This window comes from Thamnophis elegans, chromosome 11, assembly GCF_009769535.1.
Source record: "Thamnophis elegans isolate rThaEle1 chromosome 11, rThaEle1.pri, whole genome shotgun sequence".
Lineage (NCBI taxonomy): Eukaryota > Metazoa > Chordata > Lepidosauria > Squamata > Colubridae > Thamnophis > Thamnophis elegans.
Window position 1 is genome coordinate 68361026 of NC_045551.1, and position 22176 is coordinate 68383201.

Below are 22176 nucleotides of genomic sequence, written 5' to 3' on the forward strand. Positions count from 1 at the left end.
ACCCCCCGTGGGCCAGATCTAAGCACCCTGCAGGGTGGATTCAATCTGCGGGCCTTGAGTTTGACACCCCTGCCTAGTCTACATTGTGAAGAAGAGAGTTCAGGTAGTCCCTGCCTTACAACAGTTCATTTAGTGACCATTAGAAGTTACAACGGCACTGAAGAAAAGTGACTTCTGAGTAGTTTTCACGCTGACGACCATGGTATCAACCCCAGGATTATGGGATCAAAATTCGGGCTTTTGGCAACAGGTTTACACTCGTGGTTGTCGCTGTGTCCCACGGTCACACAATCCCCCTTTGCAACCTCCGGGAAAGCAAAAATCAAACGGGGAAGGCCAGGTTCACTTAAAAACCACGTGGCTGACATATCAAGGGCCGGGATTCACTTAGCAACGGTGGCAAGAAATGTGGTAACATGGGACAAAACTCACTCCACGGAGGCCTCCCTGAACCACAGAAATTTGGGGCTTCGATGACTCTGCTTTGCAGAAGGTCGCAAAAGGGGAATCACGTGACCTCGGGATACCTCAAAGGTCATAAGTGTGAAGCACTTGCCAAGCGTCCAAATTTTGACCACGGGGAATGCTACCAAGGTCGTAAGTGTGAAAAATGGTCGCGAGTCACTTTTTTCCCCAGTGCGGTTGCAACTTTCAATGGTCACTAAGTGAACCGTTGTTACATCGAGGACTACCTTTTTGTAGTTATGTAAAAGTAAAAACTTCAGGTTGGATGTTACAATCTTACTCTGCGGCATTAAAAGTCTCCTTTTCTTTCTTCTTCCCTTCTTTTCTACACTCCCTTTCTCCTCCCTTATTTTTCCTATTATTTCTTTTTGTGCTTTTGTATTTTACATTATAAACTGACAAAAATTTGGAGAGGCAAAAAATAAAGAATTTATTTATGCAGAGCTTCATTACTGTTGGGGAAACCAAGAGCCATTCTCCCCCAAGTATGCTAAATTTGTCATTTTTGTAAAAAAAAATACATGATCAGAGCCGTTATCTGTGGCTTTAACAGCTGAAGGGTTAAACTTGCATTGGCCCAGCACTTCAAATATTTTTGAGGGTAAATCCAGCTTGCTGAGATTAATCTCTTATTAAGCTGTCTAGCATTGCCAGACAGATGGAACATGCTGGAAACTAAAAAGGAATAAAGCGAATTTCGCTGCAATTTTGCCTTCTCCCTCAAATATCAACCTAAATTGGAAACTTTGCTAGGAAATAGCAATGCTCTGGTGGCGGCTATCATGCCACCCCTAAACTCCAATCTGTGTTTATGGAGATTCTCAATCATCCAGGTGAAAAGGTTAAAGCATTTTGGATAAAATGGTTGTCCCAAAAGCGCTTTTCCAAAAAGCAACTGGACTTTAAAAGAAAAATCCATTAAAACATTTCACTTCTCATCCACAAAGCTTCTTCTTTTGAACTGAAGAGGCTTCTTGGATGAGAAGCAAAACGCTTTCAAGAGGGGGGGAAAAAAACGAGAAAGTTTTGGAAAAAGCACCTTTGTTCCAGTGTTAATTAGCTATTATGATTATGTGAATGGTAGGAAAACCAATCTTTCCACCAAGACAGGAACATTTCCTGAATTTGTTCTCCGCTGACTTTTGTCTCCACTTAAGACAGAAATAAAAACAAAAACACCAAGACCATTAACGAAAACCAGGAATGTCCAACCTTGGCAATTTTGAGACTTGTGGTCTTTGAACCCAATGCTGGCTGGGGAATTCTGGCCGGTGAAGCCCGCAGGTCTTAAAGTTGCTAAGATTGGACAGCCCTGATGATAGTATAGTATAGTATAGTATATAGTATCCGAATTTGCAACCTAAATGCGGGAGATGTGATTGTGTTGATGCTACATATATGGTGGACTTGCAAAAAGGTTAAAGCATTTTGGATAAAAAATATGGTAGATTATGCAAAATATTTTTAAAAAGAGGATAAAGTTTACCCCTCAGTTATTCTTGTTAGGCATAACTACTGATTGTACTGTTATAGAGACTAAATTGATTTTAAACCTAACAACAGCAGCAAGGCTGTTGGTGGCGCAATACTGGAAGAAGGAAGACTTGCCTACTATTCAACAATGGACATTAAAAGTAACAAACTTAGCAGAGATGGCTAAAATATCAGCATATCTTAAGGATCATTCAGACGAGAAATATAAACTGGAGTGGAGAAGATGGATTGACTATATTCAAATATGGGTCTAAGAAATTCCAGATAGCTTATAACTGAAAGGGAAAGGAACGATATAATTTGTTTATAGTCAGCTTAACAAAACAGGAGTTAAAGCACAAATGAAAGATGAAGCCGAGTTTATTTTAGTTTATCTTAGAATATGATTGTTAAAAATTGATACCCTGTATTTGCTCTGGGAAGCCGGGGGGGGGGGGATGGGCTTGGTGGGGAGGGTGGGGGAGGTAGGTAAATATTTGTAAAAGCTTTTTAAAATTTTCAATTAAAAAAACCATAGTATAGTATAGTATAGCATAGCATAGGATAAGATAAGATAGGACAGGATAGAATAGGATGCAGAATTAGAATAGAAATAGAAAGTGAAATAGAATAGAATGGAATAGAATTCTAGATGGAATAGAATAGAATCTGGAAGGGACTTGGAGATCTTCTACTCCAGCCCCCTGCTAAGAATAGAATAAAATAGAATAGAATAGCAAGAGTTGGAAGGGACCTTGGAGGTTTTCTAGTCCAACTTCCGGCTCAAGCAGGAGACCCTGTCCCATTTCAGACAAATGATTGTCTAGTCTCTTCTTAAAAGAGTGTTGCAGCATTCACAACTTCTGGAGGCAACTTCTGTCCCACTGGTTAATTTTTCTCACTGTCAGGAAATTTCTCCTAAGTTCCAGGGTGTTTCTCTCCTTGATTAGTTTAGCTTCTGGCCTTGCCTTCAGGTGCTTTGGAGAATAGCTTGACTTCCTCTTTTTTTTTTTGTGGCAGCCCCTCAAATATTGGAACATTGCTATCATGTCACCCCTAATCCGTCTCTGCTAGACATTTTCCAATGTCTGTAAATCTGGCTCAAAGAAATTCAATCCAGTTTGTCTCCAACAGGGAGATTCGACACTAGGGCTGAGATCGTGTCTAACGGGAAGAGCCATTGGCCTCCTGAAGGAGTTCACAACTGCATTGGTGAATCAGCACATATCTGGAAACTTGTGAGTCTTATTCCCCCCCTCCCCCTTCAGTATCTAATGCCTGAATTCAACTGGCAGCACCGAGCCAAATATTTTTATCATTTTTCCCCGCTGTGGATGGTTGTCACTGTTCATCTGTCAAGAAGCATCTCTCCTCCCAGGCTGAAAAGTGACTCATTTCGATGTGATAGCCTTTGGACAATTTGCCATTTTAAGAAAACTCTCCCGAGGAGGCCTACTTTTCACACTGCCTCCCTGGAAACATTTAGTTTAGTTTAGTTTATTGTCATTGCACCTTGTACAACCAAATTACCATATTTTTCAGAGTATAAGACCCACCAAGGGGAAAGGAAGGAGAGAAGGAGAAAAGAATGGAGGGAAGGAAGGAAGGAGGGAAGGAAGGAGGGAAGGAGAGAAGGAGGGAAGGGGAAGGAGGGAGGGAAGGAAGGAGGGAAGGAAAGGGAGTAGGAGAGAAGAAACGAGGGAAGGAAAGAGGGAGGGAGGGAAGAAGAAGTAGGACCGTTGTAAGAGAAGATGGATCTATGGGATGTTAAGAAAGCAATCTTCAAGTATATTGTCAACTGTAGGGGAAAATTGTTATAAATACATATTATTAATAACAGTTATGAGATCATATAATTGTGAATGTATATATGAAATTGATAAAATAAAATAAATTAAAAAAAGACCCACCAAGATTGTGAAGAGATAAATTAAAAAAAAACGTTTTTGCACTCTGCAAACCTCTCAAACCCTCTGCATGCCTCATTTTTTGTGAAAAATGGGGCATGCAGAGTGCTCCCGGGGGCTGGGGGCAAAAACAAGCAGAAAACCCAACTATTTTTTGCAAAAAAATAGGGCATACATAGTCTTTGGGAGGCTTGTAGAATGCTCCCAGGGGTTTGGGGGGTGGGAGGGCAAAAACTAGCAAAAAATGGCCCGTTTTTTTATAAAAGTTAGAGACATTGGAAAAAAGATTTTTTAGAATGAGTCCAAGGCTGACCATCTCATTTCACAGCATCTCCGTTTCAAAGCCGAAGAGCCAGCGCTGTCCGAAGACGTCTCCTTGGTCACGTGGTCGGCGTGATTAAACACCGAAGGCGCACGGAACGCTGTTCCCTTCCCACCAAAGGTGGTTCCTATTTTTCTACTTGCGTTTCTTACTTGCTTTCGAACTGCTAGGTTGGCAGAAGCTGGGACAAGTCACGGGAGCTCACTCCGTTACGCGGCGCTAGGGATTTGAACCGCCGACCTTTCTGATCGACAAGCCCAGCGTCTTAGCCCCTACGTCACCGCGTCCCCCCCCCAATAAATGTTAATATGTGTTAAATATAAAACTCCTCTAAGGCAGAGGTCTCCAACCGTGGCAACTTTTAAGAGTTGTGGGCTTCAACTTCCAGAGTTCTGGGAGTCTTAAAAGTGGCCAAGATTGTAAAGCCCTCTTCTCAGGCGCTCAACATAAAATCACTTCCTGAGATTCTGCAAAATTCTTGATGACTCCGCCAACGGTATGTGTGTGTGTGTGTTTTTAGGGACATTAAACTCACGGTGGGATCGTTGGTGTCACGAAGCTTGTGCGTTAACTTCAGCAGCTTCTCCGCCGACGCACGGGCCACATTCGGAGCCTGGAAGAAATAACGTTAACTTAATGGAACTCCTCCTCCAACTTACGACTTACATTGGCGCCCGAGATTTACGTTGCTAAGGGGGAAATTTGAAAGAAGCAAAGATTAAAAAAAATAAAAATTGCAATCATCGTCACCGGCCAGAAAAAGAATCTGTAAAACAGAACACACCACACTTACCATCTCTTTAATAACTTTAATTTCCTCATTCTTGCTCAGCGGCTTCATGTAATGGAAGAGGAATAGCGTCAGGAGCTCTGGGCCCAACCACTGCTGAGTCGTACTTCCGACTGTAGGCGGTTCTGCCAGCGCGATTACTCTGAAGGAGGGGTGGATGGGGAAAATAGCCCTAGGAGAGAATAAGTTAAAAGAACAAAAGGACGAATAGTTTAGTTGTTTTGCCTCGCAAGGAACTGAAGGGCAGCTGAACGTTTAAAAGCAAGATGTTCGCGCAAAGGAGACACGCTAAGTTCTAATTAATCTAGACCCGGGATGGCGAACATATGCCATGTGCATCACAGGTGGCACACGGAGCCATTTTTTAGGGCATGAGGTGTTGCACTGTCAGCTCCAGCGCGCATGAGCATCCTGGCTAGATGATTTTCAGCCTTTCGGCTTCCCTGAAGCTTCCGGAGTGCAAAAAACGGCCCAACGCACAAACCGGAAGTTCGGGAACTGCCTTCCGGTTTGCGCGTTGAGCCATTTTTTGCGCTCCGGAGTCTTCGGGGAAGCCTCCTGAAGGTTCTGGAGGGCGGAAAACGGCCCAACGGGCAACCTGGAAGTAAAAAACGGCCCTAGGGGCAAACTAGAAGTCCGTTCCTGAACTTCCAGGTTGCCCATAGGGCCGTTTTTCACCCTCCGGAGCCTTCAGGGAAGCCTCCGGGGATGGGGAGGCAGGGGAGGGTGTTTTCAGCCCTCCCCAGACTCCTAGAAAGTCTCTGGAGCCTGGGGAGGGCGGAAAACGGGTGTATCGCGTGCATACCATTATGGGTGTGGGCACGCCCGCGCACAACCCCCCCTGCACAGAATTCAAGAGAAGGTTGGACTTGGACTGTTTGCGACAACGTAACGATTCCAAGCTAGTTCCTCTCTTGACTCCAACTCCAAGCTCTGCCTGTTTTTCTACATAGGTTCTACTTCTGCGTTTCTGTGCGAAGGGTCTTTGGAGGTCTTCTAGTCCAACCCGCAGCTCAGGCAGGAAATCCTAAACCATTTCATACAAATGGTTGTCCAATCTCTTCTTAAAAACTTCCAGTGTTAAAGAGCATTCAAAACTTCAGGAGGCAAGTTGCACCACTGAGTAATTGTTCTAAGTGTTCAGGACTTGATCCCAAAATAAATGGCATATTTGTTTCACACAATTCAGTAGCCTGAGCTGATTAACCTAGCCAGGCATCAACGATCATAAATCTGAATCAAAGCCTTACCTATCCCTGTAATCGCTCTTAAAACTGCCTTTCACTCCGGTCGGCTAATTCCCTTCGCCACAGATCACAATTAATTAGGCTTAAGTAATTGGAGTAAGCCAGAGCAGTAAGCAGAGATGACCCATTTATTCAAGATGACTCAAGCGCCAGCCTAGTAATGATAAGCTTGGATTAAATCGAAACCATCGTTAACAGAAGACTTCCTCTTTCTTCCTGTTTTGAAGTACAGGTGCAGGAGGCCCGCAGATCAGCTGATCCAAAGAGGGCCAGAAGGTCTGTCTCTGTTTCTGGCACACTCTTGCCAGAAGCCCTGGCGTCGCTGGGCCTGACGCTCTTTTTGCGGCTGCCACTAAGAGAAAGGGCACGGGAGCTAGGATTTGCGGGAGCTGTTCCGCGAGGCTGTTCCACGTGGATGGCAGTTGCATGTGGGATGCATGGGGCATGTTCCCTCCCCACTTTCACCCCCCAGGAAATGGCAAGGACTAGCTGCACATGTGTTCAAATATTTTTGGGGAGGTCTTATTTTCAGGGAAACATGGTATATATCTTATCTTATCTTATCTATCTATCTATCTATCTATCTATCTATCTATCTATCAATCATCTATCTATCGTATCTATCCTATCATCTATCTCTTGTCTGTCTGTCTGTCTCTCTATCTATAAATCCATTTATCCACATCCATCCATCCATCCATCCATCCATCCATCCCTGTCTCTCTGCCTGCCTATCATCCATCCATCCATCCATGTATCCATCCATCTATCTATCTATCTATCTATCTATCTATCTATCTATCTATCTATCTATCTATCAATCATCTATCTATCTAATCTATCCTATCATCTATCTGTCTGTCTGTGTCTCTGTCTCTGTCTGTGTCTCGGTCTGTCTGTCTGTCTATCTATCTATCTATCTATCTATCTATCTATCTATCTATCTAATCTATCTCTTGTCTGTCTGTCTGTCTTTCTATCTATAAATCTATCTATCCATCCATCCACATCCATCCATCCATACCTGTCTCTCTGCCTGCCTATCATCCAGGTATCTATCTATCTATCTATCTATCTATCTATCTATCTATCTATCTATCTATCTATCTATCTATCATTCTATCATTCTATCATTCTATCATTCTATTCTATTCTATCCTATCGTCTATCTATCTATCTATCTATCTATCTATCTATCATCTATCTATCTATCTATCATTCTATCATTCTATTCTATTCTATCCTATCGTCTATCTATCTATCTATCTATCTATCTATCTATCTATCTATCATCTATCTATCTATCTATCTATCTATCTATCTATCATCTATCTATCATCTATCTGTCTGTCTGTCTGTCTGTCTATCTACCTACCTACCCACCCACCCACCCACCCACCCAAACCCATCCATTTCATTTTAATGCATGCCGATTACTGAGGATAAAGTTATTCCAAAGCCTCTGTCAGTTCTCCCGAGGGAGTTGTGTGTTCCAGGGCAAAAGATTGAGTCCAGCTCTGGCCTGCAGGAATAACGTGAACAAATTGTCCCGCAGTGAGTCCCTTTTTTTTTTTCCTGTTGGAAAACCCAAACAAAAATGCCGGAGGGTCAGCTGCCTCTTCAAAAGGCTCCTGCAGATCAAAGCTTTGAAGTTCAAAGGGGTTATTTTTAGCCTCCAAAGCTCATCCTCTACTGATAAACACGGACAGAGAAAGATCTGAAAGGAACATGAGAAATGCTAACAATGACGAGGCAGCTGTCAACAGGCAGAAGGGAAGCACATGATGCGTCATTTTATTAAATCTATCTATCTATCTATCTATCTATCTATCTATCTATCTATCTATCTATCTATCTATCTATCTATCTACCTACCTATCATCCATCCATCCATCCATCCATCCATCCACCTACCTACCTACCTACTATTGTAATATTTGTATTTCTTTTTCCTTTTTTGTGTATTGAGATGTATATGTACTAAGTCTGTATTATTTGTATTTAAAATAAAAAAGGGGAAAAAAAGAAAAAAGGCAATTAATTGTAATATTTGTATTTCTTTTTCCTTTTTTACATATTGAGATATATATGTACTAAGTCTGTATCATTTGTATTTAAAATAAAAAAAGAAAAAATGCAATTAATTGTAATATTTGTATTTCTTTTTCCTTTTTTACATATTGAGATGTATATGTACTAAGTCTGTATCATTTGTATTTAAAATAAAAAAAGAAAAAATGCAATTAATTGTAATATTTGTATTTCTTTTTCCTTTTTTACATATTGAGATGTATATGTACTAAGTCTGTATCATTTGTATTTAAAATAAAAAAAGAAAAAATGCAATTAATTGTAATATTTGTATTTCTTTTTCCTTTTTTACATATTGAGATGTATATGTACTAAGTCTGTATCATTTGTATTTAAAATAAAAAAAGAAAAAAGGCAATTAATTGTAATATTTGTATTTCTTTTTCCTTTTTTACATATTGAGATATATATGTACTAAGTCTGTATCATTTGTATTTAAAAGAAAAAAAGAAAAAAGGCAATTAATTGTAATATTTGTATTTCTTTTTCCTTTTTTACATATTGAGATATATATGTACTAAGTCTGTATCATTTGTATTTAAAATAAAAAAAGAAAAAAGGCAATTAATTGTAATATTTGTATTTCTTTTTCCTTTTTTACATATTGAGATATATATGTACTAAGTCTGTATCATTTGTATTTAAAATAAAAAAAGAAAAAATGCAATTAATTGTAATATTTGTATTTCTTTTTCCTTTTTTACATATTGAGATGTATATGTACTAAGTCTCTATCATTTGTATTTAAAATAAAAAAAGAAAAAAGGCAATTAATTGTAATATTTGTATTTCTTTTTCCTTTTTTACATATTGAGATGTATATGTACTAAGTCTGTATCATTTGTATTTAAAATAAAAAAAGAAAAAATGCAATTAATTGTAATATTTGTATTTCTTTTTCCTTTTTTACATATTGAGATGTATATGTACTAAGTCTGTATCATTTGTATTTAAAATAAAAAAAGAAAAAATGCAATTAATTGTAATATTTGTATTTCTTTCTCCTTTTTTACATATTGAGATGTATATGTACTAAGTCTGTATCATTTGTATTTAAAATAAAAAAAGAAAAAAGGCAATTAATTGTAATATTTGTATTTCTTTTTCCTTTTTACATATTGAGATGTATATGTACTAAGTCTGTATCATTTGTATTTAAAATAAAAAAAGAAAAAAGGCAATTAATTGTAATATTTGTATTTCTTTTTCCTTTTTTACGTATTGAGATGTATATGTACTAAGTCTGTATCATTTGTATTTAAAATAAAAAAAGAAAAAAGGCAATTAATTGTAATATTTGTATTTCTTTTTCCTTTTTTACGTATTGAGATGTATATGTACTAAGTCTGTATCATTTGTTATTTAAAATAAAAAAGGGGAAAAAAGAAAAAAAAATGCAATTAATTGTAATAAAGACTGGGGGGTTTAACCTTTGTTGAAGTTCCTCCTCTGAGATTTGAAGTTCTTGCTGCAGCTTCCGATATCGGTCTTTCCTCAACAATCGGGTGCCATCGTAAAGGGTGATCTCTCTGTCGTGAATCAACCTGCAACGGACGTTGTGAAAGAAGTAAACGAAGAAGTAAGTCGGAAGAGAACTGTGGTCGCTTTCTTGCCGACGTCTCACGACCCAACTAGGGAACGTCATCAGTGTTAGAAAGGAGTGGGGTTTCCGGACAGGAGGAAGAAGTAGAGGAAGACTGTGGGGTCCTTGATGCTCTCTAAGAGCCAAGGTGGCGCAGTGGTTAAATGCAGCACTGCAGGCTACTGCTAGATCAGCAGGTCAGCGGTTCAAATCTCACCGGCTCAAGGTTGACTCAGCCTTCCATCCTTCCGAGGTGGGTAAAATGAGGACCCGGATTGTTGGGGGCAATATGCTGACTCTGTAAACCGCTTAGAGAGGGCTGAAAGCCCTATGAAGCGGTATATAAGTCTACTGCTATTGCTATTGCTCTGAGTTTGCTTGTTTTCTTGCAGACGTTTCACGACCCAACTAGGCAACATCATCAGTGCTAGAAGGAAGTGGGGTTTGTGGAGAGGAGGAAGGTGGGGGGAAGGACCGTGGGGTCCTTGGTAGTTTCTGGAGCTGGGTTGTAAGACGTTTCATTACCTGACTAGGTAACATCATCAGTGCTAGAAGAGAGTTGGGCTTACAGAGAGGAAGAGGAGAAGGAGGACGAGGAAGAGAAGGAAGAAGAGGACTGTGGGATTCTTGGTACTTTCTGAGCTTGTTGGTTTTCTCACAGACATTTCATGACCCAACTAGATAATATCATCAGTGCTAGAAGGGAGTGCGGTTTGCAGAGAGGAGGAGGAGGAGGAGGAGATGAAGAAGAATATGGGGACCTTGGTGCTCTCTGTGCTTGGCTGTCTTCTTGCAGACATTTAATGACCTAACTAGGCAACATCATCAGTGCCAGAAGGGAGTGGGATTTTCAAGGAGGAGGAGGAAGCGGAGGAAGAGGGGGAGGAGAACTTGTGGTTCTTGAGCTTGCTTGCTTTCTTGCAGGCGTCTCATGACCCAACTGAGTATCATCATCAGTGCTAGTAATGATTGATTGATTGATTGATTGCATTTATAGGCCGCCCTTTTCCCCGAAGGGGACTCATGATGTTACCTAGTATGGATCATGAAACATGGGCAAGAAAACCACCAAGCTCAGAGGGCACCAAGGACCCCACAATCTTCCTCCCCCTCCCTCTAGCACTGATGACATTACCTAGTTTGGTCATGAAACGCCTGCAAGAAAACCATCTTCTGCACGTGTCTCCGTTGTTCCTCTTCTCGGGCGGACGTGCGAACGTGGCCTTTGAGGGTGCCCAGGGCCCAAAATGCCTCCCTCCCTTCGTTAACACTCCACAAATCCCCACCACCACCACCACTGCTGGGGTACCTTTGTAGGACAGCTAGGGTGCCTGGGTTGACTCGGTGAAGGCCATCCAGGATGACCAGCTTCCCCTGGAGGGCAGCGGTGACCAGGGGAGAAGGTCTCCAGGAGGTGTCCCCGCTGGGGAGTGTGTATCTTTGCTGCAGGAGGTCTCGCGCTGTCATATCCTGCGAGTAACAAGAACAGCCCCACAGAAGAGAGGTTGGGTTCCAGAGTGGTCGGACAGTGAGGACTGTCCGTAGAGCTGAAAGTCCCATCCTTCAGGCAAAGGGCCCGAGAGAGACACCTAGATTTTATTATTCTCTTTCCCAACATTACGTGCAGGAGAGAGAGGAGGGGAGGGAAGGAGGGAGGGAGGGAGAGAGGGAGTGTGAGAGAGAAAGAGAGAGGGGGGGAGAGAGCGAGAGATAAAGAGGGTGAGAGTGAGAGAGACACACAGAAGGAGAGGAAGAGAAAGGGAAGAAAGGAGAGATAGGGAGAAAGAGCCCGAGAGAGAAAGAGACAGGGAAGGAGGGAGGGAGAGAGGGAAAGACAGAGGGAGAGAATGACAGAGAGAGAGGGAGGGAGAGAAAGAAGGAGGGAGGGAAGGAGAGGGGGAGAAAGAGTGAGTGAGAGAAAGAGAGAGGGAAAAGGGGAGGGAGAGTGAGAGAGAGAGAAGGACAGAGAGAGAACAAAGGAGGGAGGGAGAGAGGGAAAGACACAGAGAGAGAGGGAGAGAAAGACAGAGAGAGAGAAAGAGATGGAGGGAGGGAGAGTGGGAGAAAGAGAGAGAAAGAGGTAGGGGAGGAGAGAGGGAGAGGGGGAGAGAGGGAGAAGAAAAGAGGAAGGAGGGAGAAAGAGAGGGAGGGAGAAAGAGAGAGAAAGAGAAGGAGGGAGAGGGAAAGTGGGGAGGGAAGGAGGGAGGGAGTGAGATGGTGAGAGAGAGCGGGAGAGAGACAAAGGGAGGGAAGGAGAGAGGGACAGAGAGAGAGAAAGAGGAAGGGAAGGAGGGAGGGAGAGAGGGAAGGACAGAGAGAGGGGGAGAGAAAGACAAAGAGAGAGAAAGAGAAGTAGGGAGGGAGAGAAAGAGGTAGGGAAGGAGAGAAGTAGAGGGGGAGAGAGGGAAAAGAAAAGAGGAAGGAGGGAGAAAGAGAGGGAGAGAGAAAGAGAGAGAAGGAGGGAGAGGTAAAGTGGGAGGTAAGGAGGGAGGGAGGGAGTGAGATGGTGAGAGAGAGCATGAGAGAAAGGCAAAGGGAGGGAAGGAGAGAGGGAGGGGGGGAGAGAGGGAGGGAGAAAGAGAAGGAGGAAGAGGAAAAGTGGAAGGGAAGGAGGGAGGGGGGGGAGAGAGAAGGAATGGCCAAGGCTTGAGAGACGTGGTACAATTTCCCCAAGGTCAGAATTTACCTGGTAGAGCATGATGGGTTCGATGTTGTATCCCAAGAGGGCCGCAAAGGCTTTGGCCACCACGGTTTTGCCGCAGCCCTGCCGGAGGAGAGAAGGGAGAGGAGGGAGTTCAGGGGAGGGTCCAGGCATGCAAGCCTTTCAACCGGAGAAGCCACCGGAAGCCTTTTGACCCAGGCTGAGTCCTGACACGGTCCTCACCTTCTGTCCAATCAGGCAGAGGTCCTTCACCAGGTGGGACTGCATCATTTGGGCCAAGAGCTGCTCGTGGCTGGAGGTCCGGACGAAGCCCTCGGCCTCAGCACTCCGGCCGGAGAGATGAGTCCCAGCAGGGACCTGGGAAAAAAAAGGAAGGCTATTGCCGTGGAAGGGACCCCTAAGGTGTGGGGCCAAACGCTCACCAACAGTTGACCTTCAACTCTTTGCTCACAAAGGGACATTGCTGTCCCATTTTTGTTGTTGTTGTTCTTCTTCTTCTTCATCCCATTGACCTCATTGGCCAGGTTTTGACCAAAAGAAGGGCTCTTCTTTATTGAAGAAATTTAGGAAGGGAAGGAGGGAGGCAGATGGAAGGCAGGAAGGGAGAAGGGAAGGAAGGAGGAAAGGGAGGAGATATAGATGGATGGGAGGGAGGGAGGGAGGGAGGAAGGATGGATCACCACTGACAGAAAGTCATGAAGGAAGGAAGGAAGGAAGGAAGGAAGGAAGGAAGGAAGGAAGGAAGGAAGGAAGGAAGGATCACCACTGACAGAGAGTCATGAAAGAAGGAAGGAAGGAAGGAAGGAAGGAAGGCAGGATCACCACTGACAGAATGTCATGAAAGAAGGAAGGAAGAAAGGAAGGCGAGAGGGAAGGAAGGAAGAAAGGAGGAAGGAAGGAGAGAGGGGAGGAAGGAAGGAAGAAAGGAGGGAGGGAAGGAAGGAGGGAAGGAAGGAAGGAAGCTAAATTCCATTCTGATTTTGATTGGAATAATTAAAATGTTCCAGTCAAAATCAGAATAGAATTCTGATTATATATGACGTATGTCCCAAATTTTGATTTTGGGGGGATGGTATTGTTATGTTCCCTTCCTTTATTCATCTAAAAGAACAGGAAGGGAGATGAATGAATGCATGAATGAATGAATGGAGGAAGGGCAAATAATCAAATAATCTTTTCTTCACATTAAACTTTTAAATAATTACCTGGAATGTCACAGCTTCTCCGCCTATCGAGATGGTCACATCAGCCTGCAAACCTTTGTCCTCCTCCTCCTTTTTCTTCACACTTATAATGTTTGTAGGAAGAGAAAATTTTCCGGAATCTTGGAGTTCAAATCGCTATGAAAGAATAGACCCATTTATTTATTTCTTTTGCATCTCTGAGGTGTAAAGCAATGGCTACAAGTTAAGTTAAATACAATTTTTGCCTCCTTCAGAACGTGAGCTAGGTTTTATTGGGCTTAAATTTGCTCCTTTGAAGAAAAGCAAACACACCACAATAAGTCCTCAGCTTGGAAATATGTCTCGTCAGAAATCTGACTTGCAAGTCTGTTCCAATAAAGTGAGGAATCACTTGGTAAATTTAAAACCAGGCATAAAGTTCATCTTTTGAGATCAAAGGAGTGTTGATGGCAACATGAGGGTTATAGGCGGCCAGGGAAATTCTGGGCTGCGGCCCTGATGTAATTTTCTTAAGTAATTTTCATCTTTTATCGCCAAAGGAGATGGGTTTTTTTTTTTAATAATTTATTTTTATTTTTATTACATAGACAACACATACACACAACAATGAAAAAACAAAAAGGAAAAAAAAACCATCTCCATATTAGAGTTCTAATAACCCATGGGCTGCTATATTCCAAAATATTAAAATTTTCCACAAATCAAGAAAATAGAGATCAAGGAACGGAAGGGATATTCTCTCTAGGCTGAATTAAGTTTTCCTAGCACCTTTTTCTAATTGGTGGGTGCAACAAGCCATTAAACACTTACTTTTAAGGCATCTTCGACAGCTGTCTGGCCTTCCTTTCCTAGCAAAACATTATATGGATAAAGCCAGTTGATGATATGTTGCAGTGACATCATAGGGAAGGAATTCTAAAGAAGAAAAATAAAATGAAAAACGAAAACAAGACCCTTGTACCTGGGATAAGAACTAATCCATGTCCTCTGGTTAAGTATTTGCAAACTTCCAAGGTTACATTGTAAAGTTTGTTTGCCGAGATTCCAAGTCTCTGGCAGCTTGGAGGAGAAACATCACTCGAGATTAGGAAAGATGAATAGTAGGATAGGATAGAAATAGAGTAGAGTAAGAGTAGAGTAGAGTAGAGTAGAACAGAATAGTAGGAGAGGAGAGGACAGAAATAGAAATAGAGTACAGTAAGAGTAGAGTAGAAGAGGAGTAGAGTAGAGTAGAACAGAACAGAACAGAATAGTAGGAGAGGAGAGGACAGAAATAGAAATAGAGTACAGTAAGAGTAGAGTAGAAGAGGAGTAGAGTAGAGTAGAACAGAACAGAACAGAATAGTAGGAGAGGAGAGGACAGAAATAGAAATAGAGTACAGTAAGAGTAGAGTAGAATAGGAGTAGAGTAGAGTAGAGTAGAACAGAACAGAACAGTAGGAGAGGAGAGGACAGAAATAGAAATAGAGTACAGTAAGAGTAGAGTAGAATAGGAGTAGAGTAGAACAGAACAGAACAGTAGGAGAGGAGAGGACAGAAATCGAAATAGAGTACAGTAAGAGTAGAGTAGAATAGGAGTAGAGTAGAACAGAACAGAACAGAACAGAACAGTAGGAGAGGAGAGGACAGAAATAGAAATAGAGTACAGTAAAAGTAGAGTAGAATAGGAGTAGAGTAGAGTAGAATAGAACAGAACAGAACAGATCGTAGTGGAGTGGAGTGGAATAGAATAGAATCTGGAAGGGACCTTGGAGGTCTTCTAGTCCAGCCCCCTGCTCAAGCAGGAGACCCTTGAATGAATGAATGTGTGTTTGTGTGTCTCTTCTCCTTCCCTTTGTCTTCCTTTTGGGTAGTATTTTTCAAAGCTACATCACACCCAGTTGGTATAACTGTGTATCTCAATCTTAAAAGGCAGCAATCGGAGTTTGTAGAATTATGCCAAGGTTGTAAATCTAAGAAAACAATCCAAATCCTGAGTGTTGATTTAACTTTAATTCATCCACCCACCGCCATAAACGGCCTGGGAAATCAAAGGTCTGTACGAATCTTTAGCCAAGTTGTTCTAAAGGTGCTTTTTTTCCCAACTGTCTGTTTTTTCTTTGAAGATGTTTTGCTTCTCAACCAAGAAGCTTCTTCAGCTTGGGTCAAGACCAAAACACAGGAATTGGAAGCATTCACCAAACCTATTAGAGCTGAAGAAGCTTCTTGGGTGAGAAGTGAAAGGTGAAAAACAAGGAAGTCCAGTTGCTTCTTGAAAAAAGCACCTTTGGGACAAATGTTTAGATAAGTTCCATTAAGAAAAAAAATCTGAATGTACAGCCTAAATGTTGGAGGTGTGGTTCTCTCGATGCTACATATTATCATATATGGTGGACCTGCCAAAAGGTTAAGGCATTCTGGATAAAAATATGGTGGATTATGCAAAATACCTTTAAAAGAAAGATAAAGTTTACTCCTCAGTTATTCTTACTAGGTATATGTACTGACTTTACAGTGGTAGAGACTAACTTGATTCTGCACCTAATAACGGCAGCAAGACTGTTGGTGGCGCAATACTGGAAGAAGGAAGACTTGCCTACAATCCAAGAATGGACATTGAAAGTAACAAACTTAGCCGAGATGGCTAAAATATCGGCATATCTTAAAGATCACTCAAATGAGAGATATAGACGAGACTGGAAAAAATGGATTGACTATATACAAAATAAATACGGGACCAAGAAATTCCAGTTAGCCTATGCTTAAGATCAGAAATGATTTAAATTGTTTAAAGTTAGCTCAGCAAGAAGAAGCTAAGGTTAATGTAGAATGTTATTAATTTCTTTATTTCTTTTTTCTCAATAGATTTTAGACTGTGTTTGTTAAAAATCCATACGGGTTCTGGGAAGTTGGGGGGGGGGAGGAGGGGGGTTGGGGGAAGGAGGAGGGGGGTTGGGGGGGAGGGTGGAGGGAGGGAGGGGCATACATTAGGCTAGGAATTTGGTGGTAAACTAGAACTATTTTGACACACAAAAAATTGTACTCCGATGTCTTACTGATTGAGGAATGATGAAATGTTTGTTTTAAAAGAAATAAAACTTTTGAACCATAAATAATAATAATAATAATAATAATAATAATAATAATAATAATAATAATAAAAGTGAATGTTGTGTTTTTATGGTTAATTTTTTTTCTTACTCACGTTTTTTTTTTTTCTTACTCAAGTCTTGTCTTGCACTCCCTTCCCCTATTGTTGTAAGCCGCCCTGAGTCCCCTCAGGGAAAAGGGCGGCATATAAATGTTCAATAAAACTAAAAAAAAACTAAAACTAAAAACTAAACTAATAATAATAATAAAAGAATATGTTGAACCTAAAATACTGTATTGACTGGGGAGATTATGAAGTGGTTTGTTGCAAACAAAAAACAAAAAAAACCCCGACAACAAACTTTGAACAGTCACTAAATGAAATTTTGTAAGTTGAGGACTATCTTATGCGCATACACCTACCAGGACCTGCACAGCAGAGGACAGGCTGTCTAGCGGGAAATCGGGAAGGCCCAGCGAAGACGATTCTTGGGTGCAGAGTGTCATGGCAAAGGACAAGAGCTGTGAGATTCTAGAAATAAAACGACCCGTCATTCCCTTGGACCAATTTAACTTGCACGCTTGCAATCGTTTCAAATAGCCTTTTAAATCAGACAAAACTTGGGACAGGTAAGTGTCAACTGTTCGGTTGGCGAATCCAGGAAAAGAAACTCCTGGGACGTTATTTTTCCAAGAGTATAAAACTTTACCGAAAAAAAATCCAGGTTGGCACAGAAGAAGCAGAACCAACTCTGAGCTTCCCGCGCGAAAGCAGGCGTGGTTCATTTTCTCTTTCCCCACAGTCACATCACGCCCACCAATTGCTTCTGTTCATTTTGTTTTGGGAACCAGCCGGCCACGCTGTGGCACCTGCTCTGGGTGTCCTTGAGGAGGGGAGCAATGTCTCCCGGGAACCAACAATGCTACGAGGCCATTCCCACCCACCCTTGCCTTCCAATCCATCACCAGCACTCTAAACTAGACATAAAGATGCCCCCCCACCCAATTCCATAACTCTGCTAAACAACTAATTCCCACAACACTGTCAAACCGTTTAGTGATTTAAATCAGAACATTGCTACTCGCAAACACATCACAGTCTCACACCATCAGAATTTCAAGCTGAGGCCGATTAAAAATTTCAGTTTTATTACAGAGATTTCTTGTCATCCTATTACAAATATTTAAATTCCACTACAACTTTTAAGAGGTGCTTCAGTGCTACAGACAGAGAGGCGGAAAAGACAAATTTAAAAGTCAAATTTTAAGAACATTCGTGCAGAAATCCGATGCGCCTGTTTACCTTTCCGTTGAAACGTTATTTCCAATAAAGTACAGTTGCGATAGGTGGTCCTGAAAAGAAACGCAACACAGATGATTGTACAAAATCTTTTTGGGCAGAATTGTGGCCCATTCTGTTCCAGGATATAATAATCTTAGGTTTTAACAGGTTTAGTGCTGATTCAAAATGCTTGCTATGCAGTCTTTTAGGCCAAAGTGCTGAGTTTTAGAAAATCAAATCCCTTTTAATCTTCAGCACAGTTTTTGTTTTTAATTAATGGATTGGCCGTTAAGAAATACGTGCGCCTTGGCCAACACATTAAAACTTGCAACGTTTCCTTACCTTGAAGGGTAAATAATAAACGTCTCGGGCCTGAAACCGAGATCGCAGCGGCGGGTCTAATGGATTGCCCAAATATCGGGGTACAGGGAGCCCCAGAGCAATCACCCTGAAGTCTTCGCTGACTCTAACGATCCTCCAAGCATCCAGAGATTCTCTGTCATGCTCCTAAAACACAAGTGATATAATAACAAAACTGTTTTTAAATTATTATTATTATAATTCAGCAGTGAACTTCAGGGGTAGAGAATCTAGTGAAGGCATGTACTGATGATGCTACCTATTTGGGTAATGAAACGTCTGCAAGAAAACAACTGATTTCAGAGGGTACCAAGGACCCCATAAGCCACTGTCTCCTCCTCCTCCTCCTTGGCAAACCCCACAGCCTTCTAGTAATGATGATGTTACCTAGTTGGGTAATGAAATGTCTGCAAGAAAACAACTGAGTTCAGAGGGCACCAAGGACCCCATAAGCCACTGCCTCCTCCTCCTCCTCTCCATCTCGGCAAATCCTGCACCCTACTAATCGTCATGATGTTACCTAGTTGGGTAATGAAACATCTTCAAGAAAACAACTGCGTTCAGATGGTGTTGTGGCCCGCCAGTGGCCAGCGAAGCTGGCAGCAGAGTCGGACAGTGAGGAGGGTTGGGGAGGAACCTGGGCCAGTCCTGGTGTCTGGGGAAGGCTCTGAGGAGGGCTCTGCGTCCGAGACAGAGAGGGGGTCAGGGCCATCTGACAGTTGTTAGCTGCCTTCAGAGTCAGACATCAGTGAGGCAGATGAAAAATGGGCCATTTTTGCCCCCCGCAGCCCCCAGGAACACTCTACAAGCCTCCCAAAGCCTATGCATGCCCTGTTTTTTTACGAAAAACTTGCTTGTTCTCATGAAAAATGGGCCATTTTCTGCCCATTTTTGGCTCCCCCCTCCCAGCCCCTAGGAGCACTTCTCACAAAAAAATGAAGCATGCAGAGCAGAGGTGGGTTCCTACCAGTTCGCACCTATTCGATAGAACCGGTTCGTCAAATTTACTGAACCGGTTAGAAGAGGTTCTACTAGTGGACCCAGAAAGCAGGCCACACCTACAGAAGAGGTCCCAAAATTTTTTGAAACCCACCACTGGTGCAGAGGGTTTGGGAGGCCTGCAGACTGTAAAAACTTTTTTTTTTTTAATTTTACCTCTTCAAAATCTGGGTGCGCCTTATACTCCCGAAAATACAGGGAGTTAGGTCATGAATCGTCAGCAAGAAAACACCCAAGTTTAGGGGGCACTGAACTGGTTCCTACCAGTTCGCACCTATTCGGTAGAACCGGTTCGTCAAATCTACCGAACCGGTTAGAAGAGGTTCCACTAGTGGACCCGGAAAGCAGGACACACCTACAGAAGAGGTTCCAAAACTTTTTGAAACCCACCACTGGTGCAGAGGGTTTGGGAGGCCTGCAGACTGTAAAAAAAATTTTTTTTTTAATTTTACCTCTTCAAAATCTTGGTGCATCTTATACTCCGGAAAATACGGGGAGTTAGGTCATGAAACGTCAGCAAAAAAAACTCCCAGGTTCAGGGAGCACCAAGGACCCCTCGTTTCAACCCTGAGCTACAAACAGTCTCCTTTCTCGGTGTACATCAATGCCTGCTAAAGGTGCAGGTGGCGCTGGCATTCAGGGAAACAGATGGAAAGCGAGAGAGAGGCCACTGGGGTTAAAAGCAATCCAGCTGTAAGGCCTGGCTAAATGACAACCTGCGTATAAAATAAACTTTCCGAAGGTTATGCATTCCTTGGCAAGGTTTGCGCAGCCCCGCGAAGTCCCTGCCACATTCTTGGCTGTCAACCTTGAAGAAAAGCCAGAGGCTTCTGCTTACCTTCAGGAGTTTATCGTAACGTTCGGCCGACATGAGGAAACGGCCGTCCTCCAGCTGCATCTCCCGGTTCTCCAGCAAATTGTTCAAAACCGGCAGGACGTTGCGCTCCGCCTTCTCCAAGCCTTCCAGGACCAAGATCCGGCCTTCCGTCGCGGCCCGCACCGCACACTGAGGAAGCAAAACAGAATCAGCACCCAACAGATGGACACCGTTCACAAAGAGACCTGTACAAAGCTGGCAGGAAAGACCTGTTTGCCTTCGGTTTACCTCCATCCTACAAACCAGACCAAGAACGGAGGAAAAGAGAAATCAATCAATCCATCCACCCATCAATCTATCTATCTGATAGATGTATTCATTTATTTAAGTTCCATTTAGTTTAATTTAGTTTAGATTTATTTAATTAAGTTTAGTTTACATTTATTTATTAGTTTAGTTTATAGATTTATTTATTTAGTTTAGATGGATTTAGTTTAATTTAGTTTAGATGGATTTATTTATTTAACTAAATTTAGTTTGGATGTATTTAAGTTTAGTTTAGCTTTGATGTAAGTTTAGTTTAGATGTATTTATTTATTTAAGTTTAGATGGATTTATTTATTTAAGTTTAGATGTATTTATTTATTTAAGTTTAGATGGATTTATTTATTTAAGTTTAGATGTATTTATTTATTTAAGTTTAGATGTATTTATTTAAGTTTAGTTTAGATGGATTTAAGTTTAGTTTAGATGGATTTATTTATTTATTTAAGTTTAGAATAGATTTATTTATTTAAGTTCAGTTTAGATGTATTTATTTATTTAAGTTTAAATGTATTTAAGTTTAGTTTAGATGTATTTAAGTTTAATTTAGATGCATTCATTTATTTTAATTTAGATTAGATTAATTTATTTAAATTTAGTTTAGATGTTTTTAAGTGTAGTTTAGATGCATTTACTTATTTATTTTATTTTAGATTAGATTAGTTTATTTAAGTTTAGTTTAGTTTAGATGTATTTATTTAAATTTAGTTTGGATGTATTTATTTAAGTTTAGTTTAGATGTATTTAAGTTTAGTTTAGATTTACACACTTTGGGAGTTTTAATCAATAAATCCCAAAGGGCCCAGAGCTGAGGTTGTTACTGCTACTCACCTGATCAATGTAGTAGGCGGTGCCGGCTCGGATTTCTCTTCGCTGTTTGAGATCGGTTTCTGTTGTGTCTCTTGAAAGTGCCATATATTCCACTTCTCGTTTGGTCAGTTCCTACAGAAAGTGGAATTAAATTGGATGAGAAACATATTTCTAAGCTGCAGAATTTAACCCCAAACAATTCAATGCAGCACAATTCTGAAAAGCCACTGAATGAATCTAAGGCTGAAAGAACGGTTGCAGGAACTGGGTATGTCTAGTTTAATGAAAAGAAGGACCAGGGGAGACATGATAGCATCTTCCAATATCTCAGGGGTTGCCCCAAAGAAGAGGGAGTCAAGCTATTCTCCAAGGCACCTGAGGGCAGAACAAGAAGCAATGGATGGAAACTAATCAAGGAGAGAAGCAACCTAGAACTGAGGAGGAATTTCCTGACAGTGAGAACAATTAATCAGTGGAACAGAAGTTGCCTCCAGAAGTTGCCTCCCAAAGCTTACCAGGTATTGCATGGCGATGGAACGTCGAAGTGGTCCCGGAGGCCCAATAAGGAAAACATCTTGTCCCAGCAGATCCTTCTGCATGATCCATCTTAGATGCTGAATCACAGACTGAGCCAGAGAATCTGAAACTAAAGGAAAGCCCGTCGCTTGCGTCCCACTTAAGAAATTTTAAAAGAATTTGTTTTATATCCTCGCACTGTCTTAGAATAAATTCATTGTCACTTTGAATGTACACTAATCGGCATACATAAAATTAAATTTCGTTGCATACAGA

General features: G+C 41.6%; 1 protein-coding gene across 2 annotated transcripts in view; it reads right to left on the reverse strand.

Annotated features, from left to right (window-relative positions):
• The window catches only part of VWA8 (von Willebrand factor A domain containing 8), a 95762-nt gene that overhangs the window by 62617 nt on the left and 10969 nt on the right, over positions 1 to 22176 (reverse strand). For both annotated transcript variants that reach the window (XM_032226380.1, XM_032226379.1), the window contains exons 3-16: positions 21900 to 22030; positions 21406 to 21516; positions 20272 to 20439; positions 18417 to 18581; positions 18096 to 18145; positions 17216 to 17324; positions 14534 to 14638; positions 13745 to 13879; positions 12762 to 12896; positions 12564 to 12641; positions 11187 to 11347; positions 9726 to 9839; positions 4961 to 5129; positions 4703 to 4780 (exon numbers count right to left, since the gene is read on the reverse strand). In XM_032226380.1, the coding sequence (XP_032082271.1) occupies positions 4703 to 4780; positions 4961 to 5129; positions 9726 to 9839; positions 11187 to 11347; positions 12564 to 12641; positions 12762 to 12896; positions 13745 to 13879; positions 14534 to 14638; positions 17216 to 17324; positions 18096 to 18145; positions 18417 to 18581; positions 20272 to 20439; positions 21406 to 21516; positions 21900 to 22030 (1709 nt within the window). The remainder of the gene's footprint in view (positions 1 to 4702; positions 4781 to 4960; positions 5130 to 9725; positions 9840 to 11186; positions 11348 to 12563; positions 12642 to 12761; positions 12897 to 13744; positions 13880 to 14533; positions 14639 to 17215; positions 17325 to 18095; positions 18146 to 18416; positions 18582 to 20271; positions 20440 to 21405; positions 21517 to 21899; positions 22031 to 22176) is intronic.